Below are 12,373 nucleotides of genomic sequence, written 5' to 3' on the forward strand. Positions count from 1 at the left end.
CTTCATTTCAGTCTCTATGGTCAGCGGTTGGTTCCTTGTACACAGCTCAAAGCGACTCCCATTTCAACATGCTGATTTTTTTAGCCTGTTCTCTGGAACCCATCTCTTTCTGGGCATGGCTGAAGTGCGTGGATAATTCACTGGGGTTTCTGGATTCCTCTCCTGTGATCAAATGTAAATGTTAGTTGTTACAGTGTCTGTTTTTTAAGATTTAGCTCCAAATCACAGAGATTTCCTTTGGTCCCGTAGAAAATCCCACCTGTCGGTATTGAAGCCATGTGAACCACCTCAAAGCATTCATGCAAAGATAGAAAAGGCAACCCTGCTCCTTTGGAAATTATATACATTCCTATTTATACATATTAAAGGAGAATTAACAGTAGTTGGGAGAGTCCGTTTTCCAAAATGCAAGAGGTAAATGAAGTCTTTTCTCCATTTTATCATTTAGATGTACCAAAAATAACCATTCCTGGTCTGTCAGGGTTGCCCAGACTTTTGGTATTTCTTAGGTGCATGCCGGCTTCTCCCCTAGCATCTGGCAGAGGGATGGGGAATGAGCAGGAGAAAGGCAGCACATTGACTCTTTCAGCCAACAGAATCCAGGAAAAGAATCATAGGTTTTTACTTAAGGCTAAAACCAGATTGCTGTCTGCCCTACCCGGAAGACAAGAAGAAAGCAGAGAGGCATTTTTCACACCCTGCTAACAAGCTACTTATTAAGTACTAGTGTATTCCAGGGCAACTAACAGAGTTGTTGACATGAGCTTAACCAATGCACAACATTCCTTGTCTTTCTTGCAATTCTTATGTAACCATCTGTCTTTGTAATGATTTAGAAATACGTATAACTCAAGTCTAGATCTCAACATTTCTCATCCCTACAAAATGCCAGCTGTAAGGCAGTTAAGTTAGGAAAACGGTCCCCCCAGATTTACTCAGTTAGAGTCTATAGTAGTTACACATTGCCATTTGCTTGCTCATTTGTAAGTTACTGCTGTTGGGTTTTTTATAAATTGTGTTTAAACATCTGACTGCAGGGAATCTGTTTCAGTATTTACAGGAAAATAATTTTAACAACCAAATAGACTTTCCATCTTTTTTACTACTTGTTTGTCTTACCAACTACATTCAGTGTGATCGCTAAGCTGGACTCTCTTGAGTCATTTTGGCATTCTGATTTTTATGCACTAGTCAGTTGTTGAACTTCTCAGTGTTGTGGAAAATATTTAAATGAATTAAAACTCATACAGAATTTTGTGTAAAGTGATATACGTATGAAGAATATTAAAGATACTTAATATGGAAGAGACTGGAGTAGTCAATGAATGAGTAAACAACAGTAATGTATTTCTTCTAATGTCTTTTAAGCCTTTTTAATATCCAAATGATCCAGATATACTGCTTTGTTTTCCTAAACACAATCAGTTGTGCTGTCATGTACAAACAATAGTAGTTGTTAAACCCAACATTTAAAAACTTTAGCCATCCATTCAAGGGCCAAAAGCTACACCCTACGGGCACAAATAGCAAATAATTTCTTCCTGTAGTAATATGGTAAGTACTTACAAATAATAAATATGTCTAGAAATTGGAATCCAGTTGGGAAAACAATGAAGATGCATTTGCTGGTTAGTCCATTTGAAATCAATAGTGCTGTTAGTTCATTGAAGTAATCAGTTTCACTGTAAAATTAATGTGCAACCTTGGAAAACTTTATTAATTGACAAAATATTTACTGTTTCATAGGTCATCTACTGGCTAATTGTCATTGAAACTGTCAGGATTAGAAAATTATTTTTTCCTGTCTTCACAAACTGCTATGTCATATTTATTCCTATCTCATTGAGCGTAAAACCTGTACATGGTGTAGCCTAAATTGTGTTAGATATTGTACTTTTTGCTCAAGGTAGGGTCACAGGAAACATCTTGTTTGAAGACACTGGGAAGACTGGCCTTCTTATCTCAGAGCAGAGAGATGACAAGCAAGATTGATGAACTATATCTTATTCTATCTCACTTTAATACAGTGAAGTTGAAAAGGTGCAAATTCAGAACAGACAAAAAGGAAATACCTGTAAAGGCAGAGCCTGCAGGACTCACTGAGACAAGTGGCACTGAACCTAGTAAGATTGTACTGTTTAAAGGCACGAAGCGATTCTAAAATATCTGGAATTTTGACAGGTAACAGAACTTTCCCTGAAACCTAATTCTACACTTTCAGAATTAAAACTGATCTCTATCATTTATGTGGTCAAGAAGACTTTTTTTCTCCCCACAGCTACTTTCTATATGGATCTTCCACCTTATTCTGCAGTGTCAAGAAAGTCATAGATCCTGAGCTGTACGTCCCACTTTGCATGTACATTCCCCGGGTTTGACTCCACCTGGTATTTTTTATGTTTCTAGTGACCACTGAAACTGTCAGCTCAGACAAACAGAGCCTCTTATGAAAACCTAACCAAGCCACAGCACAGTGTAATTAACAGACCTTACAAAACTACAGACAGTAATTGCATAGAAAATTACACTGCATTGAAAGGTTTGAACATCACAAAATTACGACTGAAAATCAGTTATGGAAAATCCATGGTTTGTGGTTTAAATGAGAAAGTTAGACAGAAGTTTTCTTAGGGAGGGGTAAGCAATTTTGGAAGTGCCCTTCCACAACACATGCTGAAACTGCCACCCTTCTTTCTTCTGGTTCCAAAGCTGACACGGACATTCAACAGTTTACAGCACCGTTTCCTACTTGGAATGACTTCCTGAAGTTTCATTCTCATCATGTTCCTTTTAAAGGCAAGAGGAAAGGAGTTGGTGTATCAGGCCTCCTAGCAGTATGATCTTTCCCCTTTTAGCATTCCCAGAATTCTGACCAAGAAATGGCAGCCAGATTATTCTGTGTTGAGGTTTCTTTTCTACAAAATGATGCATTCTTGCTCTCTGGGGAGTGCTTCTAATGCAGGCTGTCCTGATCATACCACAAAAGCTGTCCTAGTGCAGTGATTTTCAAACCGTGGTCTGTAGACCAATGACAGCTCATAGACTGCATCAATTAGTGAAAAATTACCCCAAAAAGCAAGTAAATATATACTCTTCAAAAACCTGACTGAGGGCACTTTCGATGGAGGAACACATCTTCATTAGAAAAAGCTCAGGGGTCAATGAGTGAACAAATATCTTAATCTGGCGTTGCCTATCAGTAAACTCACAACCCACTGCAGAAACACAGCCTGAACAGCTGAGCGTGACAGCACCACGTTATGTCGCTTTTCACTGATCCAGAGACACATGTCACGCAAAGCAGTGGTTTGATCAAAACGACACAGGCAGCTGCTAGCAAAGACAGGAAAAGAACCAGTCAGCTGACCTCAAGTTTTCTCCTTCTCCCGTTGTAAAAACCAAAATCCTATATTTTTTTCTTCCAAGCATTTCTACTTGTAGAAAAGACACAGATCCCCGCTGTAAAGTCATAGGATCGCAGTGGGACTGAATGCAGTCCTTCATGAAATCCTTAAGTCCCTTCATTTCTTCACAACCCCCCTGCTCTAGTGGAGTGCCTTTCCTTCGCACCAATTTAAATGTTCAGACTTCTAGACACAAGGAAAAAAAGCTTCCAGCATGACTCAATTATAGGAAGTTTGTTTTTCTTTGTCTCGTTAGGTTTCCTTCTGCCTGGGCAATATTTGGTTCACTCAGCTTTAATATGAATATTTTTGTTTAAAGAAATAAAATCTGCAAAAATTTTGGATAAGCCCCCTGGTTTATGTAACCCAGCTTAGATGAGACACTCGGTTAAACTTGAGACACATAAAAGGCATTCTCTCTGCCTGCACGAGGGGCTTTACACGAGAGCTCGTTTTACACATAGGGGATCAAGTTCTGGTTCTGTTGGCATCTACGCTGTTTTGCTCTGATGTTAGCACAGGTGTAGCAGGCAACTAGATGTCATATTGGTCAGTTGTGTGTGTGTAAACAAGTCCGGTACAAGAGGTAATTTGTTCACTCGATTTTTATGCCACCTACAAAGGAGCAAGGGCAGTATCGCACACATTTGCCTGCCGTGTGATTTCCATGTGGCAAGAGGAATATCCCCAGTCTTTACATGCCAGGTCCAAACTGTGCTGCCCCTGCAGCTGGAGGAGTTGAGGACAATACCAGAAATAAAGCTGATTAAAAACCTCTCCTCTTCATTTTTGCATTTGGAATCAGCTCTGCTACTTCTCATGACTGGTTCTCTTGCCTTTCTGTGCACAGAAGGCAATGTATAAACATTGCTTGCCATCACAGTATGTGAGTTGCCGTGGCTGAGATATGCCCACAAAGAAACGGGGTAACAGTTCTTACCTTTCCACCCTCCCCCCTCCCAAGAAAACAACTTCATGACATAAAGGAAAGCCATCTCTCCCTGTAGCCTTGCTGCTTGCTTAAGCCTCATAGCATAAGCAGAGCGAGTAAGTTTGATTACTGGTGAGACCTCTAAGGATGTAGATCTAACTCACCATTGGAAGAAGTTTTGAGATTCAGCAGCTGTTTATCAGCGGCTGATTTGCCACACTTTCTCAAGATCACTGAGACCAACACAAAACCCATGAAAACATGTAACCCGTTAGATTCGGTACCGCTTCATTCTGATCTAAACGATGTGCCAGGTGTGGTGCACTGGAAAACAGGCCCTTGGAGCAGGGTAACATTGAAGCAATGTGCCAACATAGTACTGGGGAGCATTACACAGCTGGTTTTGTCTTCCTGAAGCTAAGTTCCTAACCATAAAACTGTTAAGAAAACATGGCATCTGTCAGTAAGTACAGAAGAGAACATTTTGCAGCAATGGTACCAAAAAATCTTTAGTCTTATTTATACTGGGCCAGGCTGATCTTAAAGTAATTGATGTAAATCAGGAGTAGCAACATGGAATTATTCTGGATTTGCACTGGAATAAATGAGATCACAATCTGGCCTAAACTACTAATGGGAACTATAACCCTAACCACATATGAAGGCAGTTACACCATGGAGTCCTTCATTACACTTTATGGACACTGACTTCACAGTAAACTGGCTGGCACCCAGATAAAACCAGATGGAGTGAAATTTGGCCCATTAAACCTTGCCATAAATATACTCCTTACACAGTAAATGTTATTGGACACAAAATAGAGATGGAAAGATTAGAAGGAAACCACATCATCTCCTACTCAATGCAAGGTTGTTCCCTGTGCTCCATGTTTCAAAGCTTTTGTTCATTTTGGTTTTAATGACTCCAGTGAAAGAGCTTCCACCACTGACCTTGGAAAGCTGTGTTTCAATCCAACCAGACCTCCAGTCTCAATTTATGTCTTCTGAACTGAAAGGCATAATGTAACAGTTTAATCACTTTATGTTTGGAAAATAAAGCTCGGGTGCACAGCCAGTGGTTGGCCTGTAATAAGTCAAATGTTTATGTTAATAGGGAACAGCCATGTATTAATGTTCAACAGCAATATATTGGGAAGAATACAGTCTCCTGACTTACAGAAATCTCCCAAGAGATGACAATGAGTGTAATGTGTTGATCCCAACTGACAGCCTAAGACTCTCAGGCTGTCTTTTATCACTCAAATGTGTTTACTTGTTGATAATTGCTAGGCATTATCAGCCTAGGCATCATCATGGGAACTCAAAGAAAACTTCTGTCCAGTGTGCAGCAGACAAACACTGGACTATATCATCATTATGGTGGAAAAAAATAAGGAGCATATTGCAATGTCCTTTACTCTTAGCTGAGAAATTAGTGGTTTCTGATAATTCTCTATCTGAAAGGGAATAATAGCAGACGAGGTTCAGAGGCCACAAAAACATCAGACAACCTGAAAAAATACTATATGAGAGAGATAAATGCTCGCTTGAACAACACATCATAAGCTGTCAAGGGCAAGCCCCTAAATGGATTTAAAAAGTAATGAGATGAGCTGCAGTAACAATAGGCAGGATTGTTGCTTCCCCTCCCCCCCTACGCAGAGCAGTACAAACTCATCTGCTTCTGAGACAAAGTAGAGCTCAAACCAAAGTAGGCAAGAAAAAAGTCTCATATGCACAGGCTGTAGAGAGAACTTGGCACTTTCTTTTAAAAAAACCTGGAATTGGACCATGTAGAAACCAGAGGATAGACAAGCTGGTCTAATGCAATGCGATTCCTGTATGCCTGTGTCATTTTGTAAAGGACATTCCTCTTCTCACGGTCATCAGAACAGAGCCTATCACCCACAAGTAAACTGTGCACATTCTATCTATCAGTAGCTCATAGTAACTCAGATACCCTAGTTTCTTTCTTTAGTATATCCAAAACCTGAAAACAACAGACCAAACTCTACCTCCATCAGATCTGTACACCTACTAAAGTCACACAGACCTCGCAAGGTCAGGGCAGAATTTGTGCTCCCTTTCTACACAATGACGTTGACAACAGGTCACATTTTGATACAGATCCAGGTTGATTTGGCTTTGTAAAAGATGTTTCAAAAGTAGCAGAACCTAGAACAGCATTCAGATATACTGATTTACACATCACATCCTCTTTGGCAGTCTACTGGTCAGTTGTTGATGATCACAAATCTCAGATAGACTCTTAACTTCAAGCCCCTTTCAAAGCCAAGGAGACAGCGAGATACAAGTTTTTTACTCAGACTCACAAATCTGATAAGAAAGTGGATTCAGCTAACATAAAGGAGTAAGAGTCCACCAAAGCTGCTAGAAACAGTAACTTCTTTTCTTTCAGCACAGAAGCTCTGCTTTTTTTAATGTTTAAAGAATCTTCATTCAATGAAGTGGTTGTTACTTCTGTATTTACATTGCACTGCACAGGCACCAGCAAATCAAATACAGGCAAAGAAAACTCTGTTTGCAAAACAATAACTTTGTTCCCAACTCTTTGCAAATTAATACTGCATGTGCGTTCATTTCACTATTTTATTTCCTTGAAAATAGATTGACAAGGGCTAGGTTGAGTTTTCAAAACTTACAACCCACTCAGACTCTTGTAAACATTTAATATTTTTTTTGCAAAGCATCTATTATAAATTATTGTAAACAGTGATTTCCTGTAAGAAATTTATATAAACTCAAAAAAGAAATGGATACAAGTGAATCACGTTCCCCTTCTTCACCCAACCTGCCCAGTCCCTTGGTGAGATCTGTCTGCACAGCTCTAATTATGAGAAGTCATGTGCCGGGATAAATGATGGCGTTCTCGGAAGTACTCGTGACAAATGGGACACGTTAGCTTCTCCTCTCGTCTCCTCTTGCACTGGGACTCAGTTGAGGAGTATTCTTTTTTGTGATGCGACCGCATGTGGAAAACTAAATCAGATGTCATGCGAAAGGACAGGTTGCATTTGGCACACCAGTTCTGGGCAGCCACTCCAAAGGACGTGAAGGTGGGGGGAAGAAGAGTCAAGGAAGAGGAGGAGGAGGAAGAAGTGGTAGTTGTGTTTTGTAACTGTCCTCCTGCTTGTTTGGGCCACGGTTCGGAGGTATATGGGAAAACATTGCTCCGAGTGATGCTTGTCTGCAGCATCTGAGCATTACACAAATCACTGACAAAGAACTTGGAGTTGAGAAGAGTGCTGCAGCACATGATGTCTGTGGTGGCAATGAAGCCGGACAGCTCCCCCAGGCTCTTTGCTGACTCACTCATGGGATGAGAAGAATTTATTGCCGCTCTTTCTGCTAGACACTTACTGGGTTTGCTGAAAGCACTCTTCTGTTCTCCTCGGGCTCTGGTGGGCCACACAAAGGAGAATGCGCTACCAGAGGAGTTCAGCAACACTTCCTTTGGTACCTGCTCTTTACCAAGTGGGACCGTGCCATCCTCCTGTTCTGACTCCTTCGGTTTCTCATTCCTCTGCTTCTCCTTCATCCTCCTGACCTCGGTGAAAGCGCTCTGCTTCTGCTCTAAAGCATCCTTCCTAGTTGACTGCCTCCCTGAACTAAGCTTCCAGAAAGAACCAGCCAATGCATGCTCTCCCCCAACCTCTTCCTTGCCCCCACAGTTATGTTCCTCACTCAGATTATTGGTTTTCTCCAACAACACTGTTTTCCTGCTTCTGTTGTTCTCAGCCTCTTCAGATTTTGCTCTCTTTTCTCCTGTGAGACCATGGGCGTCATCTTTACAAGCTGCCATTTTGACCTCTAGATCCCTTGCCAGGCTGTGGAAATTCGTGGTCTGCTCAGCTAAGTTGCTCTTTTCGGTCTTAGTGTCCTGAAAGTTTCTCCATAGCAGGGCACTCTTCTCTGGGACACATAGGAAGCGGACGTGGGAGAGATAGGAATGCTCGCATTTAAAGACTCGGCTACATTCTTGGCATCTCAACTCTGCAGAAACAGACAACAGATGATGAGTTTTGCAAAGTTACAATCACAGGCAGATCCCGACCCTGTCATTGACACAGACAAAAACCCAGAAATATTTCTTGTGTCATACAAGATTACACATGGTAAAGCTCACGCCAGTGCAGAATCAGGCCCCTTGCTGCTACAGAAAATGGTTCACCCATATTTGCCTTCATGTGCTACTTGCAGAAAAGCTTTCATTTAGTCTCTGCAGCCAAGTTTGAGTCATGCAAAGTGGCCAGTACACAATGGTCTAGATTAAAGCAGATGGACTTACGACAATTTGAAGCCTGAACCCAGATTTGGATCTACTTTTCCTAAGTAAGTCACTGGCTTTATGTTAAATTCTATATACCCAAGTAATAATGTGGTTTAGACCTGGACTCAAAGATTTTGGCATGAGCCTTTATTTTCTGCATAGGATACTCTGGAAGTTTAATACTTTTCACAATTCATCTGGTAATAATGCCTGAAGCCCTTACTCATGCTCATTTGGCAAACTGCTATATGCTTTAAGGTGCAGACACCTGTGGCACAGAAAATAACGTTTGAAATGAAACGATGCCAGTGATGAGCAGGAGGAATGGGGAAAATGCGTTGGCATGGAACTGTTTCTTTCTGGCCTTCGGATGTACTGCATCTCTGGTTTATTGGGATGATTGATTGCCTGTGAACAGACAGTACAGAATTCAGTGACCAAGACATGTGTGGCACATCTTAACCTTTGCAAACAGTATCTATGCTATGTTATTTCACAACAAGCAGCAGTTTTTCAATGCAAATGATGAATGATGCCAGACAGCACCTGAGGCCTGGGATACATAGGAAAGTTCATACGTTGGTTGGGTAGAACTACAAACCCCTAACTTGTAGGCTCAGCACAGCTTAGATCGCTTCCCAAACTACAGAAACTGAACTTTTAATAAGAAAATACAGCTGCTGATTTGGGTAGAACATTATTCCTGCTAGTTTAAAGTCTTGAGTCTAGATATAGTGTTTCTTGTGTAGATAACAATTTGGCCTGGTAAATTCATAGGGCTGACAGTGTGTGTCTACACAGAAGCTAACAGAACACGCTGAAATCAGTTAAAACAATTTAGTGGGTTCCTGCTATGATTTAACATCAATTTACAGGCACTGTACACTATCAAATTTACTGTACACTATAAATTTACCAACTCACACCTGTACCCAACCTACAGCTTTACTAACCAAACTGTATCAGCTGTGTTTAAATCAACGAAAGGGAATGTAGAGAGGGTTTTGTTCCAGTCTAACGAGGTCAAAGTTTGGAGTAAATGACAGTTAGAAACAACCTTGGCACAGACCTGACAGTCATTTACTTGGTCTCTCCATAATCTTGATTTTTGTTTTTTTTTTTTTTCAACAATTGCCAACTCAATTTCTTTTAGAGCAATAAATTTCTAGCAATATTTCCGAATGAAAAGCATGCCCTTCTCGTTGCTCCTACTATGTCCCCGCTAAATGGGCGGACTGTGCTGTATGCAGTACTGTTTGGGTTGTTATGTATTTTTTACAGCTCTGCTTATTTACAAGATTAAAGCCAAACTCTTGCCTATATCTGATTCCTCAATGAGCTACAAAGGCATATTTCCAACTGATATTTTAGGCTTTTAGGATTCCAAGGTAGGCAAGTGCATAGACATCCATTACACAGCTCAAAAATGTAAGCTTTAATCCCTAGTGCACCATCCTCTACAGGAAAGTAGCAATGAAAATGGCATTGGGAACTGTAAATTTGTTCTTGTTCTATGCCTCCAGCTCAATCCCCAAAGCAAAAGGTCTTCTCTTTTAGCTGACCAGCTAAGGATTTAGACAGGTTTTATTTCCTCTATTCCAAGATCACCACATACTAAAGAAGTTGCAGACCCACATCAGTCCTCAGTGACCCCTGCAGTGAACAATTTAGCACTTACCGTTCTGGGGACTCTGCGCTTTTATCTCATTGAAACCCAAGAGGCTGGAAAGCTCCTCATCATACCACACAAGCAGCTCCTCATTTTTGTTGATTTTCCTAGTAGACCGATAATATAACTGACTGTTTTCTAAGTAAGCTTCCAAGTTCTGCTCCTTGCTATTGGCAGCTGCTTGTACAAGTCTCATCCAAGGCAGTCCTGTGGGACTGTGCACAGCCGTAACATCTACCTGTGAGACAGGACATAAAAAGAGAAGTTTCAGGTCTTGGGGCCCAAAATAGATTTCCATCAAAATCAAGAACAAAGCCTGTTTTCTGCCTCACACAGAGCCAGTATGCCAAAGCTGTGAGCCCAGTTCATACACCAGTGTCACCAAATCCAAAGTCATCACCGGGAGAAGGCTTCCCCAGCGTGAGTGCTGAGAGCTCTGGGAATACAGCTGCGTGGGAGGGAGAAGGAGACACCGCTGTTCACATGCAGCCTCTTGTGGCAATGCCAGGGATGGTGTATTGGCCAATCTCCAGCCCACTCACGGCAAGGATGAGGTCCTCTGTCTGATGCAGGTTGTCCCATGGGACTATGTCAGATGTGGATCACAGGGGTACAGAAGGTGTGCTTCTCCGTAAGCAGCGGTCTCAGTCCCATAGGAAAATGGGGTATGAGCCAGGAGTGCTGTGGCCCGCAGGGTATGAGATGTGCAGACCCCTGGATCAGTGCGGTGTGAGCCCAGAAATAAACACACACTCTGGGCAGTCACATGTGGGGTTTATCACTGACATAAGCGGTTATGGTTTGGGAGGTGTAAAAATAATCTTGGGTTTTGGATTCAACACCCCAACATCTGCATATATAACTGTTTGGTTAGATGACATAAAAATTAGATTTTAATAAATACAACTAAGAAGCACTCATATGATCTCTTTCCTTTGTCAGAAATAAAATGATACATGCCTATTCCTGCCTTTGATAAATCAATTAAATTCATTTCCAGGTATCTAAACAGATAAAAACTCATCAGATTAATATTTTTCATTAAATTATTTCTAAGAGTAGCGAGGTGTTGGTTTACCTTCAGTATGTGTACACTCAGCAATACCAAACAGATTAAGTTAAAAAATGTTGCTTAGGTGGCGAGGTCAGGCACTCAGAAGTTAGAAAAATAATATTAAGTCTACTGCTCAAATTAAATTTCCCTTCTGTGTGTATATTACAGCATAGTCCTCAGTCACATCTACTTCTTTCTCCACAGGACTCCTGAGCCATTTAGTCACAGGTTGACCATGCTCTGGAAATAATATAACTATAAAACATTTGGCTTTGTCTGCCTCATTCAGTGTGTGGCTCCCATCTTAATTACTTTATTGCATTCGCTTTGAATAGGGAATAATTTACTTATTTATAGGTTTTTCCTTGCTGTTTACCACAGCAAATCTATGTCCTCTGCAGCATTTGAAAGACGGGGAAGATTTTTGTAGCTTGGAGGCTGAAACGCAGGGCGATCAAGGGCAACATTTACACGCATAAAAAGCCTCAACTAATTTTTGAAGCACTAAGTCATTGTGTAGAAAGGAAGAAGTTTGGAAATGAAAAATGTCTAATGACAAGTGTGATCTAAATCTCACCCCAAGCAATGTATAGCTCTTTGTTTTCTACTAATTGCAGGGCAGCCATTCACTTCTGTTTGGTACCAGAAACAGTATTTTGGCTATTTCTTTCTCTGTTTTTAACTCTCTCTGACTATTACCTACCATGAAAAACATGATCCCATTAGTAGCTTAAATACAAGAATGAAACATTAAGGGGCCATTAGGATAAGAGTTAATTAGTATAAAGCAGAAAATAAATCAGCATGCCCTGTAACTGGTTCTCTCTAAACGCCATGGTAATTAACAATGATTGAGAAATACAAAAATCTGACAGCGACACAAGCACACCGACCCACACACAGTGGTTGTAACTAATAGCTATGACAGAGGCTGTCATTTATTAGTTTCTGTGTTTCAGAAATACTGAGCATCCACCCGGTGCTCTAAGCAAAGTCAAAGGGAACACAGCTCCTCCAGGAACCA

General features: G+C 40.9%; 1 protein-coding gene across 1 annotated transcript in view; it reads right to left on the reverse strand.

Moving 5' to 3' along the window:
• Positions 1–6,937: 6,937 nt before the first annotated feature.
• The window catches only part of ZNF488 (zinc finger protein 488), a 7,969-nt gene continuing 2,533 nt past the window's right edge, over positions 6,938–12,373 (reverse strand). Inside the window, exons 2-3 of the mRNA XM_009888722.1 lie at positions 10,305–10,533; positions 6,938–8,349 (exon numbers count right to left, since the gene is read on the reverse strand). Coding sequence (XP_009887024.1) covers positions 7,184–8,349; positions 10,305–10,533 — 1,395 coding nt within the window. The 3' untranslated portion in view covers positions 6,938–7,183. The remainder of the gene's footprint in view (positions 8,350–10,304; positions 10,534–12,373) is intronic.

The sequence above is a fragment of the Charadrius vociferus genome, unplaced genomic scaffold, assembly GCF_000708025.1.
Source record: "Charadrius vociferus isolate BGI_N301 unplaced genomic scaffold, ASM70802v2 scaffold436, whole genome shotgun sequence".
NCBI lineage: Eukaryota > Metazoa > Chordata > Aves > Charadriiformes > Charadriidae > Charadrius > Charadrius vociferus.